We start from the raw sequence: 24,922 nt of genomic DNA on the forward strand, positions 1-24,922 counted from the left end.
AAATTGAGTGATGGCACCCGGCTCATGTTTTGGAAAGATTTTGCTATCTCCAGTGGGTCAGAACAATATATGCATCTTCCCTTGCATGGGTTTTGCCAAAAAGCAACATCTCATCTCTGGGGAAGCTGTATAGAGGCAGGAAACAAGGCTATCCATTGTTTCCATTATGGTTTGGAATGGCACTCAAACTTTTAACTATTGTTATTAGGCATCCAGAGTTTAGGACTGTATACATTCTACAGCAGAACGTAGTAAGAATGTAGAATTCACTGACAGAAATCGTGATTGGAAAAAGTAGTATCAGTGTAATTAAGAGAAGTCTTGATACAAACACAAGGGAGAAGTGAATAAGTGAGGGCAACAAGTGTGGCGAGGGCTTGTGTGCAGTACAAACACTGGCACAGACGAGTTGGGCCGAATGGCTTTTTTCCTGTATCACTATGGAACCCGAAATGCTAATGACATTTTTTCATGTTCCAAAACCTGAAAACATTGCTCACAGCTTTGCTATTAGTGGAAGATTTGGACTGATATCTAAATAGAAACTGTGCAAAATCTGAAGCCCTCTCTCTGAACACGAGCAATCACCAGGAGGGCATCGAGAGATAAAATACATTAGGGACTCTTAAGGGAATGATGTGCTTCGGTATTCTGTTGGTCACCAATTTATGGATATGAATCTAAGTATCCTATTGATTGATATTTGTCGGGACCTAATGTTATACATTTCTTTGCTGAAGAAGGTCAGTGCTGTTAAAATGAATACAGTAAACGCCCCCATTATAATGTAATCCATTAGAATGTTGATTTGCTTATAGTGTGATTGGGCTGTGAGCGCCAACATTAAATTGTGGAAAAAATCAAAAATGTGGGCAGAAGGCTGGCCAGCTCACATTAAAAAGCAGGCAGTACTTGTGTGCTACAAAAAAATGGCCTACCTTTGGGTCATCCAGTCGTCGACAACATCACTTGCACATAAAGTGATGTCTATGACGACCTTATGTCTTGGAAGCCAGACATGTTGGTTGCGCCCAATATACAGCTGATGTTATTGCCCCCCCTCCCCAACCCCAGCATTAGAACTGGCTCTTCCTGTACGATACCTACTAAATTATATATTTTCCTTGATTCCACATTAAAATGGAAAAAAATTGGTATGGGACGCTAACTTTCTGAGGGTTAATCTGTTTACATTGCAGAAGGATAGAGCCAGGGGAGGTTTCGGATTGCCACTTGCTGAGTTATAGAACTGGAGTTTCACATACCAGATTCACATTACAATCTGGAACAGAAATGTGCTGGAAACAGTGTTATTCAATTGAATTATTGAATTATTGGTGAGGCCAACCAACATAACACAAAGGCTTATAAAGTAGACATTTTGTTCCCAATGCAAAAGTGTGACATTAATGGTATATGAACATGTAATATGAATTTGTTACCTGTATTTAACGAATGCTTGATGAGGCTTGCATTATGTTAAGATAAACACTTTGCTCTTTTAATTTCTGTCCTTGGTTAGGGGGTTTCATTTCACATTTTTTAAAGAAAATGTAATTCTTGAAAATAAAATGGAATGCACTTCTGAAAATATTCTGTTGAAAGTAGATGGTTGGAATGGAGGAGCCATGCCAGCAATGGACTCCATGGGTCTCTGGGATGTTTCCTGTTTTTTTCTATCAATCTCTCTTTTCTCTCTCTTTCCCCTTTATCTATCTGCAGTATAAAGTGTAACACTTAACCAATGTTTTCACCGGTATGTCAAGTTGGGAAGCCAGCAGAGAGAGAGGGAGCAAAGTTTAAATTGGTAGGTGGAGCAAAAACTGAGTTGCAGTTAGGGGAATTCATTACCCACCTTAATAATTATGTCGGATAATTGGCATGGCAGATAATCAGGGCACAGATAAAAGTACAATAACATAACTTATTAAGGATAATTTACTACATGAATAAAATAGCCACCCCCCTCCCCAGTCCTACATATTGAGAGGTGCCATCAATAAATCAACATTTAGTAATCAGTAAGCATTTCAAGTAGCTTGAACCATGCTTCAGCATTTCTGTAACAATGTGCTCATTGTGCAAGGCTGGACATGGAAATAATGGACATACACAGCCTTTTGCTGGGCAGTAAATTGTATTTTGGTTTGTTCATAAGGCTTGTGATGTCAGCCAGGCTGAGATTTGAGCATAGCTGGAATCATTTTCACAATGGTGTTACACTGAAGATTATCAAGGTCTACTTGATATAACCGTTTTTAGTTCTTTTAACTACCGTCTACCCTGTTTTCAGCTATCAAAGAACAGTATGCTAATCTCTGGAGATTCTAACACAAGATATTTGAAATGCATAATTAATAGCTGCATAACATTTATGAGTATCAAATGTCTGCATTTTAGTTACAGAAACTGTGAAATACTCTGTTCTTAAAATACATACAGAAAGACCTATGAATGGAATTTTCTCTTCATTCACAAGGCACTGGGGCAGAATTCCAGCCACGCTATAATTGCAGTTAACAGAATTATAGTCTCGAGCATTGTTTAAACCAGTGGAACATGCTCGATGGGCTGAATGGCCTCATCCTGTTCCTGTTTTTCCACTGAGTAATCCCATCTGAGCTAAATTAGGTTTACCTCCACAATGGTGAAAATTTAATATTCAAAAGCTTACATCATATCAGACCCCAGCAGAATATTAAATAATTAATGGGAAATTACAATACCCATCACTGTAACTAATGGATGACCTCGCAGGAGAAATGTTTCTGTAATTAACTAACAGCGGCAAATTTTTAAACAAGGCACTTCAACCAATTTAGTCACAATTTGCCAGAGAAAGTATGACAAGAAATTTAGAAATAAAGTTAGATGAGCAAAAAATCATATTGGTAAAGTGCATTTGCAAGATTTTACAGTGTTTTTATTCCTGGCCACCAAGCATTAGACCTACGGAGGGTACTACATAACAGTGGTTGTTGTATGCAATCCAGGGTACAGTCTGTAGACAATTGGGTGCCTGCTCGAGACATCTGTGAATGCTGACCTTTTGACCTGCAAAGAATGCTCTGGAGGTGGGGGAATGCAACTACTCTCTATGGCCTGGAGGAGATTGAAAAATATACCCAAAGATCCATTAAAATTTTCTTCAACTGTTGAACGTTGAAACAATTCAAGAGACTTTTTAAAAATATAGTATCACCCGTTCCATTTCCAGATGATTACCAGTGTTAATTTTGAGTCTTACGTTAAGGTTCCTTGAAGTGAAAGGTGAGAGTTCAGGAGATGGCTAGGGTGAGAGGTGAACCATATGACAGGGATTACTGCAAATTTTGGGCACCTGCTTTTCTGTCTGCAGTATTGTCCTTCTCTCCACTCAACCAAATCTGCAGAATTTCAAAGTTATTCTAGAGCCACATACAAGTTAAAACGTGCAAACATTTGCACTAAATAGTTCCCGTTCTTCGGGGAATTTGAATTCCAACTCAACATGACTAGGTCATTATCAATTGCGTTCAAGGTTATTTGTTGTAGCTGCTGGGATTGTTTGTGAACTCTTACATGTGATGTCCTATGAACATTCAGAGAACAAGGTGTTGCTGTCAGTTGGTGTCTTTTGCCACTTGCCCTACTGTTTGATTTCATCTTACGATGTTGATGTGGATGAAGAGAGCAGAAGCTACTCTCCATAAATGATATTCTAAGTTAAAAGCAGTGTACTAGAAGAAATGGGGCATCAGGTATTCACTCCCAAGGGGAATGATAGGTGAAGGGCCTTAACAAGGCACAGGCAACTCTTTCCTGGTGCTCCAGTGCCCTTGTATGCTTGAGCACCGATTTCTGTGCTAGTTGGGTCCCCTGAGGTCTGGTTGAGCTCCAAGTCGATCAGGGAATGCAGCTGTGTAAAATAAAATGTAGTTTGTAAGAAGCACTCTTCATGTTGGTTCTGACTCACAGAAGCAGCTGCATACTGACTTTGTATCTGACAGCACAAAGGACAGTGATATAGAAAAGCAAGTAGGCAAGCAAAGAGACAAAAGCAGTGATCAGCTAACACAGCTCCACACAGCCTGACTAATTTATGAGAAAAAAACTGTGCTGTTCACTGGATCAGCACTCTAAGGAGGCAGGTGGAATAGTAGGAAGTTTTCATTGACTCTCCTGAGCAACTGGGGAAGCCACTGGAGATACTTCTCAGTTTGAACTTTATCAGGGTCTACGCTTAATCAATACAGTATTGGAAAAAGAATTAATTACTAAAGCAGAATAAAACAGCTGCATTTTAAACTAAGGATCCATCAATTCTGTAATCTTTCAGTTACAGCCTAGGTGCTGTGAGGATCATTTTGGCTTCTTGTAATGAGGAACTGAGGGAGTTTCCTCATGAATGGTTTGGGAATTTGCATTAGTCTGTTTCAAGCTGTGTAGCATCAGTGCTGGTGATTTAACCTCTCATTCACAAATTTATATTTGATAAATTATCAAATCTGTATGATTTACACAAATTCCAGCATTCAATGGATTGAAACAATTAATACCACAATCATCAGCGCCATGAGAAAAAGACTTAACCTTCCTGCAGTCCTTTTCTGTGGGCTTAGGACTGATTGGTTTCAAGCTGGACAAACCTCTATTGTACAAATCTAGGGTCAGGGACCTGCCTGTTAAAGAAACAGTAATTTGAACACAGCCTGTAAACGTTTCATCTGTAATTTCCATAATGGTGAATTTCAAGGAGGGTTGAGGGGGTTATGGGAGATGAATTAGGTTTTTAGTGAGCTCATTAGGAAGCCAAACAGAGTTTAGACAGCAAGGCAGTGAACGTAGCTGTAATCAGTTCTGCTCGCTTTGTTCCCTGCCTTCGGGACATTTTTGAAAACTTCATGCCAGGGACTGATGAGAATATGCTGAGAGAGCCTGGAATCTGGAATCTGATGGTTGACTTGTTGATTTGTAAACCCTTAATTCATTATTTCTCCAATTTAATCCTTTATTTCTTCAAAGAAATTACACGATTAATAAGCCTTCATATCTATTTACACCATTGCCCTGTAATTCTATTCCAAAGTAATTTCAGTCATTTTAAAATGATAACTTGCTCACATAAGCCTATGACAGCCAATTGTCAACTAATTAGTGATTTTTTTGTACATTTTAACTGCTTTTCATCACTGACTAAACATTTAACTGCCGTGTTATAGCTGAAAATTAATGCTGATTCACAGCTAGCATTATAGATGGAGACCGATTTAAGCTGACTGTTTATTTTCTTCTTCAGAATGCCCATTTTTGTGGTTCTCAGGAATTTAGTTCTTTAAGAAAATTGATGCATTTTGCTCTGCTAATTTTCTTGCTCATTTCAATTAATTGAACATGACCCAGATTTCCTTCCTCGGGCTTAGTCTGACTAATTAGGAGGGTAACACCTAGAATAAGGCATATTTAAAAACACTGGAGAAATGTAGATCTAAGTAGGTTGCGAACTAAAGCAAGGTATCAAATGACAAAGCCAATATTCAACGGAAGTACCTGATACTGCAAGTATCTGCTCGGGAGTTTACCTGGTTTAAAGGGTTGTCTCCCTATTTAGAATCCCGGAGCTGTAGTTGAATGCTGCAGGAACAATGGCATCTTTGAGGCATAGCACCTAGATAACCTCTGGGGCCAATTAGTGTAATTTTTGTAGAATTGGCAGGATTGTTCACTTCTCTCAGAAAGGAATGGGGTGGAGTTGTCAAAGAAACACAAACTGTGAAATCCCTGTTTTGAGCCTAGGCCTTTATTAGGTACTGATCTATGTCAGAGAATTTTGAGACATCAAAAAGCTATTATTGTGGCATAACCCCTCCTCTGTAATTTTAAGCTGACACAATATGTATACAATATTGCAAACTTTTAGATTGCTCATTTCGGTATAGCCTTCAGCTAGTGAAGAATGCTTGTCATACTGTAAATAGGATGCATTACAAATGATCTTACGCTACCTATTCATGCAGCTACGGTATGTAGAATTTTGTTTATAAAAAAAATCAAAATCCTTCAGGTCAAGGCACTTGTAAAATAAATAAAGGATGCAAGTATTTGACAGAAACAAGTCATTTATAGTCCCACACTATTTTCTTACAAGGACAAGTCTGGACGCAGAGGAACATAGGAAAATCGGAATAAGAGGAGGCCATTTAGTCTATCGAGCTGGTTCCACCAGTTTATTAGATGTTGACAGATCTTTTAATCTCAAGGCCTCGCCCGTTTGCCTGGAATTATTGTTCTGGATTTCCATTACTGGTGTTAGACTGGTTACATTAGTCCTGTAGCTCAGTGGTTAGAGCACTTGCTTAGTAAGCGAGAGACCTGGGTTCAATTCCTGGCAGGGTGAAACCTTGGGCAAGTTTCCTTACTCCACATGCCTGATAATAATCTCTCAAAAAAAAACAATAATAAATTGATCATTTCAATCCACGACTGTTTGTGGGACATTGCTGTGCGCAATTCGCTACCGCATTTCGCCCACAAATATACAGTCAATTCACTTTACAGTCTATTCCGTGAAGCGCTTTGAGACGTCTAGAAGATGTGAAAAGTGCTATATCAAATGCAAGGATTATTATTATTATTAGTCAGATACCTGATTGTATATACATGCTGAATATCATGTTTTCAAGTATTGTGACTGCATGAGTGCTTATATGAAGGCAGACCCCTCTCCATCCGATGATGCTCTGCTATTTGAAGGATTGTAGAATGCTAAAAGCATGTCATCAGTTTTACCCACTAACATTTTATTGGTCAATTGAGGGGATCACAGGTAACCTAATAGCTGAATTGATGTATGGCATGACGTTACTTAGCTTCCTTGTGCTTGACTGCAGTCGACACAATGCTAATTATATTCAGATTTTCATGCTGCGTTTGCAACTTTTGCACTAAATCCTATAATGGGCATATACTGGTACGAAGCGAATTAGTTAGATTAGGAAATGCATTGTGCTTTTTTTGTGGTCAGCCAGGTGTCTTGACAAATGCAGAAACCCATCACCATGCTTAAGAGTATCAAGCTGAGATTTCCATGTATCCCACCGATACATGGAAATTCCAAAGATATTTGTTCGAATGGAATGCGCACTCTCTCCTTGGAGGGATGCATCCTGCTTACCTAATTCTGAAACGTATTAAGCACAGGTTGGCAAGAGCCAAGGCTTGGGGATTCCAGAGTGTGCATTGGGTTACTGCTGGAATCTAACCCACTGAAACCGCGTAGTTTATCATTGAGAACACTGCCTAGCAAGCTTTCCCACTGCTTGTCTAGCTAGGACCATCCTACCTGTTACGGCTTTGGCTTGCAGGGTTAACAGGAGCTGAGTAGGAAGAGTCCCTGCCCCCCAGTGACTGGTCTGCTCTCCAAGCGTTGTTGATGAGCCAGCCTGGCTGTGCTGTTATCAGCAGTGCCCTGGATCCGCCTGGTTCAGTAACTGGACCACTGAGAGTGGGCTTGACTCTGTCATTCCTTTGACAAACATGTCTCCTTGGAGCCAGTTTAGTACCAAGAAGACCCTGCTTACTCCCCCCTCCCTCGGAGGATAGTCACTATATATATGTATATCTTATATATATTATTCATACTGGTGTAATATTTCACAGTATTTGTTACCATCTAGCTCACCCAAGTGGTCAAGACGCCCCTCTGCTGTGTGACCCCCGCACTCTCACCACTATTGATAGCCAAGCTTCAGTCTCTGTGCCTAACCTTTGCAACTGCCTCCCTCTAACATTCTATCTTCCCCCTCTTTTTCTGACTTCAAGTCCCGTTTAAAATCCTATTTCTTCAAACATGCCTACAGCCACTTCTCCCTTGTTCAGAGCCCCTGTAAAGTGTTCTGCGACATTACCCTCCATGAAGCTATATTAAATGCAAATTGTTGTCATCATTCCTCATATGTGAGGCTAAATAGAGACTGTCAGCATGTTATAGAGGACATTGCAATATATTTTTTGTTATTATCACAAAAAACCTGATTCTGTCCCATTATATACATAGACATGCCTTCCAGTTAGGTTCTTGGATAGGGACCAGGAACAGGAACCCTGATTGCTCTCCTCCCTCCTCCCCTCCAACTCCCGAAACCGGGTACTAAGAATTGTTATAGCATCCTTATTACCATACGGGTTGAAATCAACTGATTTAAAACAAACTATATTTTCATCCTGATTTATATAGCTCAGTTCTACACCAGCATCTAATTAGTGAACTGATGAGGATGAGAATTGAATAACATACTGCTGTTTATCAAGGTAGCATCAATTCTAACTGTCTGGGGCACAGGCTTATAAACACACGGGATTTTTTTCCTGGTTGAAATAAATACCTTAATTGTAATTAATTAAGTGTTTATTCTGAACATTTTGCTAATCACCATTTATGGATACTAAGTTTAGTGCTTGTGATCACACATTGTATTGAAGATGCGAATGTCAAAAAAGTTATTTTATTTAAGAATTTAGCAATCTATATTTGTACTATTCAAATGCGTCCCTTCTCTCTCTACCTCAACTGCTCCTGAATGACATTCATTGAATGAGATGGAACCTCAGGACACTCATTAGCCTGGATTTTATCTGCATCTCTCACACCGTGGCGCACTCGTTTGCGTCGGTGGAAACGAATGTCAGCATAACATTTTAAAAGTCAAAATAGAAAAAGTCCTTTAGATAAAATGCACCATGGAATCAGTGAATAAGGACAATATACAAAATAATTGTAGACTTGCTGCTATCAGTTAAATTCAGATCCCTTTTTAACTCTTGTTTTGATCACTGGAGAGATGAATATTTGCTGCATTCCAAAGGTAGTTTTAACATAGCAAATCTCAATGTCATTTAATGCCAAATTTCAGATGCGTTTAGAGATGTAGAAAATGCACTGGGAGCACAGAAGATAATAGGGTGATAATTTACATAAATAAATCAGTGAGGTGTACTGCATTGTTTTATTGAAGGTGAAGCTTAAAAACAGATATAAAGACTTAACCTTTATATTAATCTTTACATGTTTACCATTATGCTTCCTCGCTGCTTAATTTGATATAAGTAGTAGCCAGTAAAAAATTGTTTACCATTTAGCAAGAGTCTGTAGGCTCAATGTTGTTGAATTCTTAATCCTGCATAAGCATGAAGCAAGCAGCAATGGCTACAGTCCTGTTGCTTGGTGTGGTGTGAATGGAGCCGCTTTCTGTCAGTAACATGTGGTCTCTTCACTGGAGAGCCTGCGTAAATCCTGTGTAAATAGAGGGAGACTAACAAAAGATGAGCCCCTGCAGCTTGGAGCATTTGGAGCCATTTGGGGGTTGAATGTGCTAAATGCTGCTTATACCGCCTGAAAAGTTGAGGAGAAAGGAGCATAAAATCCCTTTTTTTTNCTCTGCTGTTACCCGGGGGGAGGTTGTTCTGGGCCAGAGAAGCCCGAGGTAAGCCTATGAGGAGTGTTTTTCAGTGCTCCTTTGAGTGTAAAGAAGGTGGCATGGGTCACTGTCTCCTCTTTAACGTAGGAAAACCCACGCAGTTCGTAAATGTTGCATACAACAAAAGAGGTGCAGCTGTTATACAGAACTCCAGCACAGTAGGCCATGCCCTGCTGAAGATCTGGTCACTTAAAAATCTTACAAAAATTCAATTTTAACACACAAGAGCATGCAGCACAGCGGGGCAGAAAGAGAGACTAGTAATTAGAGGTTCAGGTAATGGTTCATTCGGTCAAACTGACAGGAAAGTATTGCGATTTTTAAAATGACCCTGAGTTGATATGGTTTCAGCCTAGTTTTATGTATTGAAACGGACCAAAAAACATTTTGTTTTTAAAAGTAAACATAAATTATGGGGTTGGTGGGTGGGGGGTGGAGGGGATCAACAAATTACCTTATGCCTGGAAAGTGCAACATTTTGTAGCATTTACGTTGAAGAAAACAATCAAGAGGGAGATAGTGGATGATATGAAATGAAGTTTGTAAATAATCAAAATGACATAAACAAACTAGGATTATTTTAATTCAAAAATAATTTCATTGAATACTAGTACTAAAAATTACATATATTTTACTAACTTTTTTTGCCACCCCCAACCCTCCCAATCTTGTTTCCTAATATGCACACACATTTCTGATGCCAGCTTTTTTGGTATAGAATTTTTCTCTTCCCCAGGCACAGCTTTCCAACACTGCCGTAGGCTACAATGCAGCACCTCAGATCCCCAAGGCCCATTGCCTGACTCCTAATAGCCACTCTCCATCTGTGTCACATGGACAGATGATAAGACCTTTCCAGTTTCTGTTTTGGAGAGTACATCCGCACAGGTTAAAATGCCATAGTTGCCAAGGAACAGTCAGAAGCCATTAGCATTTGGGAAAATTTGCCCTGCAGCATTCCTTCCTGGCATCTTGGAAGAGCGGTGTAAATCACCAGCCCTCTGTGGTCGGCAACTGTAATGAGGCTGTGTGAATGTTTCTGGTCCAGCATCATTTTTATGATTATTTCCACCTTTTTGGCTCGCCTTCATGATTCACTTTCGTTGAGAGGTAGCAAAAGTTAGTGGTAGATGAAGGGTTGTGCACTGACATTTGTGCAGATGGAGGGAGCTGCACTGCCTTGGGGCTGGGTGGCTGTAATGAAGTGGCTTGTCAGTCTGTAAATACTGGGGTCGCCTCTTCGATGTGATGGAGGGTATCACATTGCAGTGAAAATGGAAACGTCAATAAAATTAATCTGCCAACTCTTTGCTGTGGGTTTTCAGATTCTGTGGTTGGAGAGGTAAAATTTTTTTTAACTTTGTATAAGAGTTGCTGTGGAAAGGGTCTCATGTAATGTAAGTGTTCGCAATACCAATCCCGGTAATATTATAACTAGAAGACAGTGGTAGAATTAGCTGCTGGGTTTGTAGCATTCCTCAGGAAGCTATGCAGCTCTGGCTACTCTGAGTCCAAAGTTTATTGTTTTAGGCTTTCCTGAACAAGGTTTTTACTTAGCATGGGATTTATGGCATTTACTGCTAATGAATGTCTATTCTTAAATTACAAAACCCACAGTCTCAGTGCAATTTCCAGATGTCCATCCAGAACCTCAGGTTCTTAAACACCAGCAGGGAGCATAAACTCTACACTTCTCTGTTTTCTTCTTTCGTGTGGCTTTAGGCTAATGATGTGCAAGAAAAAAACACACCAGCGGAATAAAAACCCTGATGCTGTTTCAGTATTCTTCATTTATTTTGCATTTGATTATACTTTGGGTCTGTTCTTTCTTCTTTCTTTTTAATGTTATTGGTTCAAATATTAATGTGGAAATATGGTATATATAGGTACTCTGATTGATGCCTCTCAAAAACAGGAGGACAAGCACGTATGAATTTTAAGAAAGTACGAGTCCTGGATTGCCTTGGTGCAGAGTTTTTTAGATACATAATTTAGATGCCCTCTAGGCAGGCTTTCAAGGCATTTTTGCCTGAGGGTAAAGAAAAATAACTATGGCTGTTAAAAGTAAATGATTTTTGCTAATGCACAATTAATGCAAGGAAAAGCAGAACAGTGGTGAGAGGTGATGGAGATAACTCTGGATTTAAGAATGTATCTTGTATTGATATGTACCTAATTCTCTTAAATATAATAGTTGAAAACAGTGTGATGGAGGGATACAGAGGGTGTCATCCCATGCAAATACAATGGGAGGAGGGGGTGATGAGCTGAGGTATGTTTTGTGCAATGAGGCATGACATATTTATTTAGACCTTATACAAAATCCCTGTAACACATTTTTGCTACTTTTTAAGTAGCATTTTTTTAGTTAGAAACTCTGCACCTAAGCCATCCCACATATTTAGGGAATGAAACAAAATTCTAATTGCAGGTTTTGAACCATATATCAGTTTAGTTGGCAGAGAGCTATTTCACTATGTCAGAAGCACAGTAATAATTGAATTAATGATACATGTGTGTTCATGTGAAGTTTATCAAAACAGCATTGGGAGACTTGGTGCCTCACATTAAATATTATTCACATAACAACCCAGTATTTTAATGAGAATTTTTTTTATCAGCTTTCATTACTTCAAATCAGTGTGCAGTTCTGAATAAAATTCAATTAATTTGCATGTTATTAGTTTAAAAACACTCAGAATGTGTAATTTTTTCCCAATTCTGTGATTTCAGGCGATGGGTTAGACAACAGTGTGGCTTCACCAGGTACAGGTGACGACGACGATCCAGATAAGGACAAAAAGCGACAGAAAAAGAGAGGCATTTTCCCCAAAGTAGCTACAAATATTATGAGAGCCTGGCTCTTTCAGCACCTCACGGTATGTACGGTGACAAATATTCATTCATGTGTTGGTTTCTATTACACTCTTTATTACTATCAGATGGTTTGAAGTCCCAAAAAATGTATCTATGCTTAGAAACATTGTCTACATTTTTAGTCTTAAGACAGACAGTTAGTTACCCATTAACAGAAAGGAAGTTTTTAATATAATTATAGATATGGTGTATATATAGTTACTCTGATTGCTGCCTCTCAAAAACACACACAACATTAATTCTCTAAACCTTTCACTGTAGATGATAAAGTTCATAGAAAAAAAACTATGAAAAGGTTAACATGAGGGGAAGCGGGTGAAGCAGTTCCTCCACATTGTGTCTGATGTTTCTGGTCAGAGCCTTTTTTGAGATCAAAAATTACTTCAAGGAAGGCTACATTTCTAATAGAGGGTGGAAGTGAAAGAGACGGAGAGAGAGAGAGAGTGGGAGCACAGTTTATGATGGTGTGCTGCATATATCACGAGGCTCTGAACCAGAAATTTCTTTTGTTATTTACTGGAGAGGTACAGTTTAAACATGAATGATGCTGTAAATATTTTACTTTTTTTTGCTTTGATTCCATTAACCCATTACAAACAGACTTCCTTGGGAATTGTATTATGCATGGACAGGGTCCCCAACTCGACCAGTGAGGGAATCTCAAATTTTAATTTCAATCACATCATTCATGTCAACAGGGAAACTGATCCGTTACCTACTAGTCACCCCTGCTTCACATTTTATTTGTACTCCAAATTGTGGATTCTGCATTCAGGATATTGACAATAGAACTTCCTTTAGACCATCAGTGAAAGTATTCAGCATCATAGACTCGGTGCCACAGAACGACTTTTCAAGCACTGCCATTAAGTGCTATGTATCATAGAAAAATATCTAATGAACTGTTTTGAAAGCAGCAGAAGAATTTTAATGGCTTGTTCAAATTTCGTGCAATTACCTCAGGGAACTGTTCTTAGCTCCTAACTGGAAGGTCAAGACTGGTTGGAAATGGTCACACAGTTGCTTCGTTCAGGCTGGTACCATTGATTATTGGTCAGTTAACTGCATGAAATAGTACACAGAAGGAAGATGTTCCAATAGGGTGGACAGGGAGCAAACTGCTCTCCTCAGTTTGCATCACCTGATGGTCATTCGTGGAACTGAATCCACGACATTTAAGGAAATTTATTTTACTTTCCCAATTCAACAAGGGAGTGCCTTACCAAACCACTTATAAAGGGAGAAAGAGAAATTAAATATGAAGATATCAAATTTAAAAAAATGCTATGCAGAGTTTTCCTATGAAAACTTAACTGCTATAGTCGTGTTAATCAGTATTATCCAGTGTGGATATTTCTCTCTGTTGATATCTTGTTCAGCAAATGGATTGGTCAGGCATTATAATTATATTTGTTCTATTCATTTATTTTTTGTTGAATGCTTTTTTTTTAAAAAAGTATTTATTTCTAAATAAAACATTTCCAAGGGTTTATTTTATTTTTCTAAAGTCATAACTTTGCTGTTTCCGATGTTGTGATGACCAACCCTTTCGAAGTTAACTATAACTTCAGATGTTTGAAGTCAGATTCAGTGAAAAAAAATTGTTGCATTGGGGAAATAATTTAATTGATTACATTTAATACATTTTACTATGTATATTATATGGGGGTAATAATCCCTCCACAATACATAATAACAATAATGTGGTCACTGAATCCATGACTGTTTGTGGGACATCGCTGTGTGCAATTGGCTGCCGCGTATCGTCTACAAAACACACAGTCACTACACTTTACAATATATTCTTTGAAGCGCTTTGAGACGTCTTGAAGACATGATAAGGCATGATAGCAAATGCAAGGATTTTTACACCTCCCTTGTTTAGACATCATGATAGGTTTTAAAGAACATTAAGTTGTATTATTTGACGTACAGTCCTACGACAAGCAATTCATGCTCCGAGATGCTGAATATAGTATACACGTCTGATACTACAGCTGGGAAGCAGCTGCTTCCTTTGTAGCAGCATGTGCAGTGAAGTGTGCAGTTCCTGTCATCACCTGCATACCTTTAATCAAAAAATATTTAATCTCCACACAGCTCAAACTTTACAGCAATATTTTCCACCTGTAAAATTAAATTACTTTGTCACTTTTTTGGCAGATATTGCTTTGTATAACTGTCTTAAGAAACGCCATCAAATTTTAGTGACCTGTTAAAAATACGACTACGTAGGAGAACCAAATTTAATGGTTATAGTTGATCAAGCACTTTCAAATTACCGTAAGTGGAGTAAGTGCACTGTTCAGCAAAACAAGCAAGCACAGATTTAATGACAATGCATTTGAGGAGAGAGTAAAATTACCAAGAGGGGCAAGAAAAAAAACAAGAGTGAGAGAGAGAGAAAGAAAAGGAGGCAATGAACAAAAAAAATACAAGAGCAGGTGAGAAAATAGAGGAAGTGAATTGTTACAGAGCCCTGCACTTCCAAATTGCTTCTTACAGATCTGAGTTCCCAATCTTAACCGAGTCATTTGAAAGAAACAACAAGCAGAGGTTAAGTGATCCGTGAGAGAGGGGAAAGGGAAAATGTCTCTGGTCAACTTTTGGTCGTATTCTTCTGGTTATTTTAACAGGATCATTATCAGCGGTCTGAAATCGAATTGTTTGACCACTCTCTGAGTTAGCGAATGGTGCGTAATGCGTGGTGCAAAAAGTAACTTTTAAAACCTGAGAAGGACAATTTAATGTGGACTCTACAATGAGCTACCAAGATAGAGGTTCCGCTTTTGATCAGTGTACTTTATCTGTTCTAAGTGACCTGCTGATTTTGCACCAATTTAAAGCAGGCTCCCACAATTGGTTTGATTCTGTGGAGAAGAAATATCCAGGGTAAAGTCACAATGTGCCTCACGCATGTAAATGCACGGATAAGTTTTTAATTAAATCTCTTCTCTAACCCTTTGATTTCTCGCTTCATGTATCCAAATTTTGATATTTAGTTTACACAACTGACCGTAATCTTAAGTGTTATAATGGGGAGATGGTTGAAAATTTACAATGCCTCTCTCATCCTTGTTATCTCGTTTTATGCTTTAGGACTGCTGTTTAGAGAAAGTCTGGAAGCAGAGATTTTAAGTTTAGCTCCTTATATTACATCATGAAGATCCAGGCGAATGGACAGCGAATTGGTTTCTCTTTCTCTCTCTCTCCCCCCCCTCTCCCCTCCTCCTCATATTCATGATGTAATGTGAGAGGGAGTTCTGCACAAAATGTCTGCTTCCAATCAGCAGTTCTAAAGCAGGGAAACACGATGATTAAGAGGCATCCATAAGTCTTCAGGTATTTTCCTTCATACCACTTCATATTATGTGACAATTCAGTAGAATACACTTCCCCTTCAAGCAATTTGTTCATCCAGCAGAACTTTTTTTTAAAAAAAACAAGTTACGCTGAAAGTTTGTTTACTACTACTTCAATCAGTAAGGTTCTGAGTTCAGATCCTGTTTTAATCACGCATGGATTTCCTTTATCACATGCATTCACCGAGGGTCAGTTACAAAAAAGAGAAAATCCTTCTCTTGTTTTTGAAGATCAATTTACAATATGATTCAGAGTGTTTAAAAGTCTTATTGATGTTTGAAACTATTAAAGTAAATCATAAAGACTGGGGGAAAAAATGAATATTGGATCCCTATTTCTTATCTGTCATCTTGATGTAAAGACATTATTAGTAAATAAAGGTATATTGATTGTGGCTCAGGGGTCAGGATTAACCAGAATGGTCACTGTTCGGTTGTAGCAGTGGGTATTCTGCCTTGCAGCTATGGCCTTTTCGGAGGTCAGGTGCCCTGTGCCCATTTGCACAGAGGAATTAGACAGAACATGCGTCTGTAGGCTGATTACTTAACCAAAGACAAAATAATGAGTCCTAAGCAAATACTGACTAATTGAAAGGGCTGTAAATCCATTACATATTGGTCAGGGATAATCAGGAGTATTTAATCACTTTTATCTATTCAAGAGCACTGAAGCTGCAACAGCAAAGCCCTGAACCTTGCCATGTGCTTATTATTCTCATCATTATCAAAATTACTTCACAGCTGTTCTTTGCTACATCACCTCAGCTGGAGATTTAGTAACCTGTAAAATGTTTTTAATTTGGAGTCGAGTGAGTATTACTAGGGAAGCTGCTGGGAGGTTTTTCCTGTCCTGAAGGGCATGGCTGTGCAGTGTGCAGACCTTGGGCGAACCACCCACCATAGTATTTTATATCTACGTGCAAGTCACAAAGTTTCATTTTCCTGTCTGCTACTAAGCCTCAACATTTCTTATTTCAATCGAATGATTGTGTTTCCCTTTGACTGAAGTAATGTGAGAATTTTCCCATCTGGCTATGCTAATGCAAACAAGTGTACAACTAACACACTACAATTCAATGCAAGTTCTCTTTATTGTTCTCCCATTTTTAAATACATTGTTTTAAAGCTTTTTNCCCCTCTTTGTGAAGGCCAACCTGTTCTTGTACTACAGTAATCCCTTCCTTAAAGAGTATTGTTTTTCACATCAAAAAGACTAATTGAATTATCTCATTAATTTAATTTGTTAAGCAAATGTATTTTACCATCTCAGGATGTGCTCTTGCAGGGAGGGTCCTAAGACTTTTCCTTTGAATGGGTCGTTGCTGCATTCTAGCATTCATGCATTCATTAGCTTTGTAGGAATAAAGGAACGCTGGTTGTTTTTTTTCAAACACCCAAGCAGCATGGAGCAACTTTTCCATCAACCACAGGGGTCTTTCTACATATGTTCTCAACTCTGAGCCATTGTCACCTACTCTGAACAACTCTGAGGGACAAAAACAACAAAGACTTGCCACAACAATTCTCAGCAGTTAGTTTAATGTGGCAAAAGGGGGAAAAAATAATGAAATAAAGTACAGTTTCCACTAGTCACTGATTGTATTCTTTTTAGCGCTTTGTTTTGTTTCCCTGAATAAATGTTTTGTGCCGCAGCTCATAATGGGGTGGGGGGGAGGGGAGAGGAAATTGTACATGAATGCTACTTTAACATGTAGATATTACGTTTTTCGATCTTCAAATGCTGAACATTGAGAGCATGAGTTAAGTTATTCCCTACCACATAAATCGAGTGAAACATATTCAGATGTTTCAGCCTTACTCCAGCTGCAGGACACTTGCATGCTCAGGAATTATCCACTCGCATTATTCTGTGGCTATATTTTTTTCTTAAAATCTGCTGAATAAAGTGAAATCTGAAATTAATGAAGGTGCTACATATTTGCACTTTTGCTCAACATTACCATCATCACTGAGTTGAGCAGTGGTTTGGGTGGAACAATTCTTTAAGCCAAACAGCAAAGGTATTTGAGTGCACGTGACCCAAGACTCAATTTTATTCACTGGAAAGGAAAGGTCCTTAAATTGTATCTTAAGAAGCCACAAGACCTCTCAATTAGTCCCTCCGCTTTCCTTGATTTTCCTCTCAAGGACTCCCCTGTATGCTTTTGTAAAGAACATATTTGAACACAGAATGAAAACAGGAAGTGCTCAGCCACACAAAAAAACCTCTCTCCACCCTTTAATGCTCACATCAATTTTCAGATAGTTGTTCTTATCTCTGCTACAATAAACATGTTGAGGTGGCTTCAATTTCAGTGCAGTGGCTTTGAAATTACTTCAAAGAGCCTTTAGGTTAGAAAAAGTCTGCATCAAATGCACTCAAGAGAAGTGTGTTTATATTCGTACATTTAGAATTTAACTTTTTTTCAGGCTTTCTGGTTTGAATATGACCTCTCTTCTCCCCTCTGATATTTGAAGAATTAATCTTTTAGTCAGCTAATGTTTAAATTTAATTGAAGATAAAATTATTGAATTGAACAGTACGCGCACTATCCTAAATTGGTATAAAAATGAAGACAGAATGAAAGTGAGTTGGAAGATCACAGGGACACAAAATGTATTCTGAAAGAGGAAAATCATTGAAACAGTTTATGGGAAGTTAAATTATGACAAATACTGGTCATTTGTACAATTTCATTTCTGTCTCCATGACGACCCTGTGGTGATGAAAATTATCATTAGGTTTGATACAACACACATGGCCTTTGAGCTGTTAGGCTAACAGTTAACCATGTTACACATGGCTAGAGGCAATCTTATCCTAGGAGAGGATGTTTGCTTGACACAAAGACCAGTCCACCCATTATAGCATGGACATAGGCTTTAGCACACCCTGTTTGACAGACTGCCCTTTTTCTAGCATTAGTTCAGCAGGGCCTCTTTTACAATCTGCCTTGTTTCAGGAGTGGACTGCAGCTCATCGGGCAGTGCTGATAGTTATTTCTGTAACTTAAAGAACACATCTGCTCATTGTGTATATGAATTATTGTCAAAGTTGCATTTTGCACCATTATTATCATGTTTTGTAGGATTTCAGATTTCGATTGAAGTGAAATGGAGCTATTTATTAGATATTTATTTTCTGGAAGCGATTATTAGAAGCACGCGATGTGTCGAGATATTGTTAATGTATGCTTTTTACACAGATTCAAATGATTAAAAGTTTTGAATTAATTATGGCCCCTTTTTAACCCATTCTGATCCATTGGCCAGTTTTTTGTCTAGAGGGGATGGGGTCACCTATACTCAGAGCTGATTGAGGCCCCTAGACTCATTTGTCATGTGCTTGTTTGCTGTAGGGACCCGATGTCAGCACTCTGGTCACCCATGGCAACCTAGGGACAGTTTGGTTGTCACAGACCGTGTCTATAGAAAACTAAATGTTCCAGAGCTCATCAGTCACACAGCTATCAGATAATTATGGTGAAGGCCACCAAAGCCTCTGCTTTTATCAAACAAGGTTCTCTGCAGCCTTTTTGTGCATTGGAAAGGACAGAAGTCAACACTGTCTGCCATCTGTTGTCTTTGTGCTGTTTTCTCACATGAAGTAATGAAGCTATGAGAGGGGATATTAACCCTTAGAAGATTGCAGTAACATTGAGAATTTATGGGAGGAGGGGAGGGGCAAATTAAATCAAATCGAAAATGGAATGGGATTTAATGCACATCTTCAGAACTTTTTTTAATTCTCAGAGCCAGACATATAATATGAAGGCAATGGTAGCTATATTTTATAAAGACAAATTAAACTAGTACCATTTTGGATATTCAAAGCCCTTCTGCTCTTGATGAAAAAGCTAGGTTCTTTGATTTTTTTTCATTGTGTGTGCTCTGAATTCTACGTGATGGTGGAATACGTCTTTTTCCTGGCAACTTTTAGAGTTAGCAAGTTGGGAAACAATGCCTCTCTTCCACTCGCCAATATTTGTTTCCCTTTTACTTCGTCAATTTACATTTTCTTTGGGATATTTGTTTTGGATATTATGATATTGTGCTCCTGCCACTTCCACAAAAATACTTTTCAATGTTACACAAATACAATATATGAACTATAAGCTTTGTTATTGGGCTGGTGATATATCCTGCCATTTACCTCCTCTTACCACCTCCCCCCCACCCCCTCATCTTCCTTTATCCAAAATGTCTACCAGCAGGTTTCTTGCCCCAACAAAAAATGTTTTGGCTCATTAATGGGAACAAAACAATAGGTTTATACCAGAAATGCAAAATAAATGTGGAAATCACATATCATTTTCTTGATATTACATTCAAGTCTAATCCGAGTATTGAGATGAAAACTACAACAAGTATAAATATACATTCTGAGTGTAAAGGCTGGGTTATTGCAGATTTAGTGACATACAATATCTGAAACGGCTAAAGCTTTAGCCTGATTTCTAATGAACATATGATTCATATGGATAGTGACTAGTAGAAAATGATTGGTAGAAGCTTGAATTATAATACTGCTAGAAATATTAGCAAGTCTTGAGCATTTCTTTCTCATTTACCTTAAGATGTTTCATGCTTTACAGATCACCTTCTTTGTAAAGTGGTACCATAGGTAAATCCCAAATCCAGCTTAGCTACACTTCAAAGGGCATAAATATTTTTGAACTACCAGAACTCAAACACAGTGCTTATTGATGACTTTATCTATAATGCTCAAATAATAGAATGGGAAACAACTTCTGAGCAAGGGATGGTATCAAGGGATGATACTTTTTTNCTGCAGTGTGGTTTTTGAGAGATTTAAAACTATGGCTTGCAGTATCCATTGCTACCATTTAGTGTTTAATAATGATCAATGTTGTAATCTCTTTTTGTGCGTTTTATGTACGCTTTGAAGACGTTGTTCCTCCAAACAGGTGTTCATGTATATATTCAGTGTAGAGGGTTTTTACGTCTTTTGTTTTACATATGCTTTTCATTTTTTAAAGAATGTCTGTATGAATTAATCATCGTTTCAGATTAGATGGTAAAAAATAAAGATGCAATCCTTTTTATATTAACTTACAAAGTGATTAGCTTTATCAAGCAAAATATGTTTTTACAATATGTATTACTAGGTACTGCATTAATCCCCACTTTGATGTGCAGAAAAGCATTATAAACTTAATTCTCCAAAACTCCCCAATTAGCACATTTTAAAAAAAATTAATGTTGGTGATCTAGTGTACTATTTAATACCGAGCAAATTCCAATTCTGTCTGAAAAAATTTAAGCCCCATTGTTTTGGAGTACATAGTTACAAAAGTGTCATGAAAATATTCTGTTTTATACTGTTGATAACACAAATCCTTAATCGTGTTGCCCTTTCGCGATAGCTGAACTTGTATGCAAGGTATTATTTGATTGTTCATTATATTGCAAGTAGACAAGTTTGATGATGAAACCAAACAGTGTTGTAAGTTTGCAGCGAATTCTGTAACAATTGTTTTATGCCTCCGTTTGGTGTCAAGAGTTGCAAGTGATGAGGGTATTGTGGCTGCGCCAGCCTTCGCAGAGCAGGATTGCGGAGTTTTTTTCAGCGCTGCTGGAGGGCGTTGTTGACGAGCTGCTGCTTTCAATGTAGTTGCCATTAATCATAGGCTGCCATGTTGTGACGCAGGTTCTAAAAATGTACCATTGAGATGTTGTTATGTGCTGGAGGCCTACAAACAGCACAGGTCTTTGATATTCGTCTCACACCAGGGTAAAGAAAATCCAGAGCAAAAGTGCAAATAGACAAGGAACAAAAAAGGAAAAAAAAGTAGAAAAATCAAAAACAGACACAGAGACTGTATAATGTTTGATTTACTAGTGCTGTTACAAATCGTTACCATTTGGCTTGAAAATGAAATGCTGCCTGTTACATTTAAACATTTTTTTGATTAGGGTGTACATTACATTGGTTGTGATAATGGAGGGGATGTCATTCAAAACTGTTTCACATAACCTTTGGAGGCCACAGCCATTGAATGAAGAGGTTGTAACCATGATATAATTTTTGATACAGTGTAACTGCTAAACCATTTTCCTTTGTGTATACATAATTGTAAGCTGATCAGAAAAGCACAAAGTGGTAAGCTAACTACTACAGAGGTAGCGGACTATGAATATTCATTGTTGCCTTCGCCCCTCCTTTCTTAGGGTCCGTTTAGATTTTCTGATGTCAAAAGCAAGCTTGCTCAGGCTTCTATGACACCGTTCTCAGTGGCCTCAGTAACCCTTTGCCAGTAAAGAAAAAAAACTGTAATTATCCACACTTTTCTGAGTTCCCCCTTAATGTTCATTATTTAAACCAGCAGCAATTACAAGTTCAAAGGGGTTTAGAAGGCTAGCAACCTGCATAATCACTGCCAAATTAAGCGGGACTCATTCGTCACAGAACAGTACACTCTGAGCAGTGAATCATGCATGCAGTGACAGGCACTGATTTACATGAAGACAGAAAGTCATGGCCTGCCAAGGTAGGGTTGAACAATTCTCCATCCTCAGTATCCTGGTGCGTGCCCTATTTGTTTTGAGAGAGAAAATGCAGATATTGCTTGCATCCAGGTAAACACAAGCTACTGTAATTTATACTTTCTCTTGCTATGGCTAGCTGTGTTAGACACACAGTAGTCTAGTGACAAACTGAGCCTTTGAGTTGATGGACAGTAAATGAATGCATATCCGAGTTCCTACAGCTACTGAGATATTGAGCAGTGTCTACGAATGGCGTTTCAGGTGGTGATTGAAGATTCCAGAGGAGAATCTCTGTGATATCCTATTACAGCAGCTAGTGACCAGGGTCAGGGAAAGAAGTCAATGAGCGGGGGAGGGTCAGGCAGTGTTAGGTTTTATCAGGCCTAGGTGCTTCTTTTCTATGATGTAAAATTGCACTGAAATCATTTTCTAATATTTTTGGAGTCACAATAAACTTTCATCCACACATTCTTCCTTGATTTTAAAATCCTCTACACGATTATATGATTTTGTGTCAACAGTACAAGGCAACTTTTTTTACAAAAGTTGCGCAAACTCACAGAGGAAAAAAAATTGCTTGCATTCAGTGTATTTTTTTAAAAAAAAGAAATCTCTCATGTCTTCCACATACACTCAATATCCCCTCAGTCACTGTGGGTTATTGCAGCCCACAGGACACAGTCAGTGGCTTTCTTTACCTGATTCGCCAGGAGGTGCACTTGAGCGACATGGGAAAGATTCCCTTTCAGGCAGTTTTGCATCCCTTCTCCTGACTAGTGGCTGAGACTGGCAAACTCACCCCTAGGAGAGCCCAAGTACAAATGTCAGTCAAGACTGGATTCAAATTCAAGTTTGCTAGTTAGTACAACCGCATTATAGCTAGCAATGCTCCTTTCTCCCCCACCTAAAGATTCTTCTCTAACATATTGAAACCTTTTTTTTAGCTCAGCAAACATCTAACACATTGTCTCACTTTGTATTGTCTCAGAGTTCTTTATGTTGGTTACAGGGTTATTTTTGAACCTTTGAGTGTTTGAGATATAGTAGTTATGAAAATATGCATCAGAAGAGTTTTCTATCAAGCATTTAGATTTCAAACAAAACAGAAAGAAAAGGTGCTGGTAGCATTTTATAGGTTATGGTTTTGAAATGGCTTTTGGTGGTTGTTCAGGATTTGAATAATGAGTACATTTATGGCAGTCAGGGAGAAAGACTATGGGTAGCTAGCTGTCTGGGAGCACTAGACATGTCTATTAATCATGTAGCCAGGTCAGATCGTGGCTCTAGCCACGATGAGTGGAAATAAAAATGCTGGCAATCCCATACAGTGGCTTCATAATGTTGTGTTATACAGTAATTCCTCACAGCTACAAGTGTATTAGATGCTGTCCACAGCAGCAGGCAATCAACAGAGGAAACCTGCATTACTGTGTTTCCTTTTTTACCAACCACTTCTTTTATAGCAAAGAGATTATTATGCTGAGGAATATTACTACTGGCACCTAGTTTGAAGATAGAAGTTAAGGTGTTGCCTCCTGGTCAAAGTCTGCAGTTGATAGCTTGACTATATCATTAATTATTCTGATGTCAAGTAAAAAAAACAGCTGTCTTCCACCTCTCGTCAACAGGAATTTAGCATATGCTATCCAAGCTCTCTGTTGACGGTTTTGTTCCATTCTTCCAGTATGGTTTTGAAAGTTGTTGAAAAGAATGAAGACACTTGTCAACAGCATAGAGCTTGAGGTTTATCAAATCTGTTTCAGACCTATTATATATCCAGCTCAAGGGCTAATGACCTGCTGGTGTGCTCAACAATTTAGTCAGCTTTACTGGAGTTGGTAATGATCACAATGGTAGAACATCAGTATTGTCATGCTAATAACAAAGAAACATAAAAGACCAGCAGTCCTAGCTGGGGTATAGTCAGTTGCTCTTTTATTACCTTTCATAATAAAAGATAATTTGATAGAAACTAAAGGGTCAGAGCTCTTGTGTGTTACCAATTTTTCATTGCTGTAAGCTGAGCTAGCTGATGAGCAGCCTCCAGGGAGGAGTCAGCCTCACTTTAGGCTTCCTGTTAGACTTGACTGGGAAAAATCTAATGAAAGAAAAGAAGGAAATGCTGATATTCCAAGTGAAAAGTACTTAGAGCTGGAGTATTTTAACTGAAATACTTTTGATGCTATTATCTGCACTAATGCTAGTTATGTGTTGTACTGATAATTAGTGTTTGATTAACTATCATTGTTTATTCAATTTAATTTCTGTAGTTCAGATCTAAACTAATTATGTCTGTATTCAAAAATGTCCATTTTCAGAAATACTTGTTATATATATGTAAGAACATTTAATTCTCTTCAGTTGCCCGAAAGAAACCTCCATACATACAAATTGTATTCAGTTTCATCCTTCCTGCCTCGAACTAAAAGCAATTTCTCCAGGGTTTATAGGACGAGCTGTCCCCAAATTAGCTCATGGTAGTAAAGTGAGGTATTCATTAGGTGTTCAATGCATGTGGCGACTTGCAATTTCCAGCTAAAATCAGTGTCAGACATTCATGTTTGTTCAATATGAATCTTGTGGTTGATAGCTTCAGAAAACTGAGTAAGGAGGTAGTATTTTTTTTACTACAAAAACCCAATGAAAGGAAATACCTTGTGTCAATACCTTGTCAGGATAAGATCAGACTTTCATTTCAAAATTTGAGGAGTCCCAAGA

General features: G+C 38.3%; 1 protein-coding gene and 1 non-coding gene across 11 annotated transcripts in view; both read left to right on the forward strand.

Annotated features, from left to right (window-relative positions):
• Positions 1-24,922, forward strand: part of meis2a (Meis homeobox 2a) — an 83,023-nt gene that overhangs the window by 25,478 nt on the left and 32,623 nt on the right. For all 10 annotated transcript variants that reach the window (XM_007888040.2, XM_042337918.1, XM_007888041.2 and 7 more), the window contains one exon: positions 12,189-12,334. In XM_007888040.2, the coding sequence (XP_007886231.1) occupies positions 12,189-12,334 (146 nt within the window). The remainder of the gene's footprint in view (positions 1-12,188; positions 12,335-24,922) is intronic.
• On the forward strand, positions 6,305-6,376 carry trnat-agu. The gene has a single exon. It is a non-coding gene; the product is annotated as a tRNA-Thr (tRNA).

Source organism: Callorhinchus milii, unplaced genomic scaffold (genome assembly GCF_018977255.1).
Source record: "Callorhinchus milii isolate IMCB2004 unplaced genomic scaffold, IMCB_Cmil_1.0 Scaffold9, whole genome shotgun sequence".
NCBI classification, from domain to species: Eukaryota; Metazoa; Chordata; class Chondrichthyes; order Chimaeriformes; family Callorhinchidae; genus Callorhinchus; species Callorhinchus milii.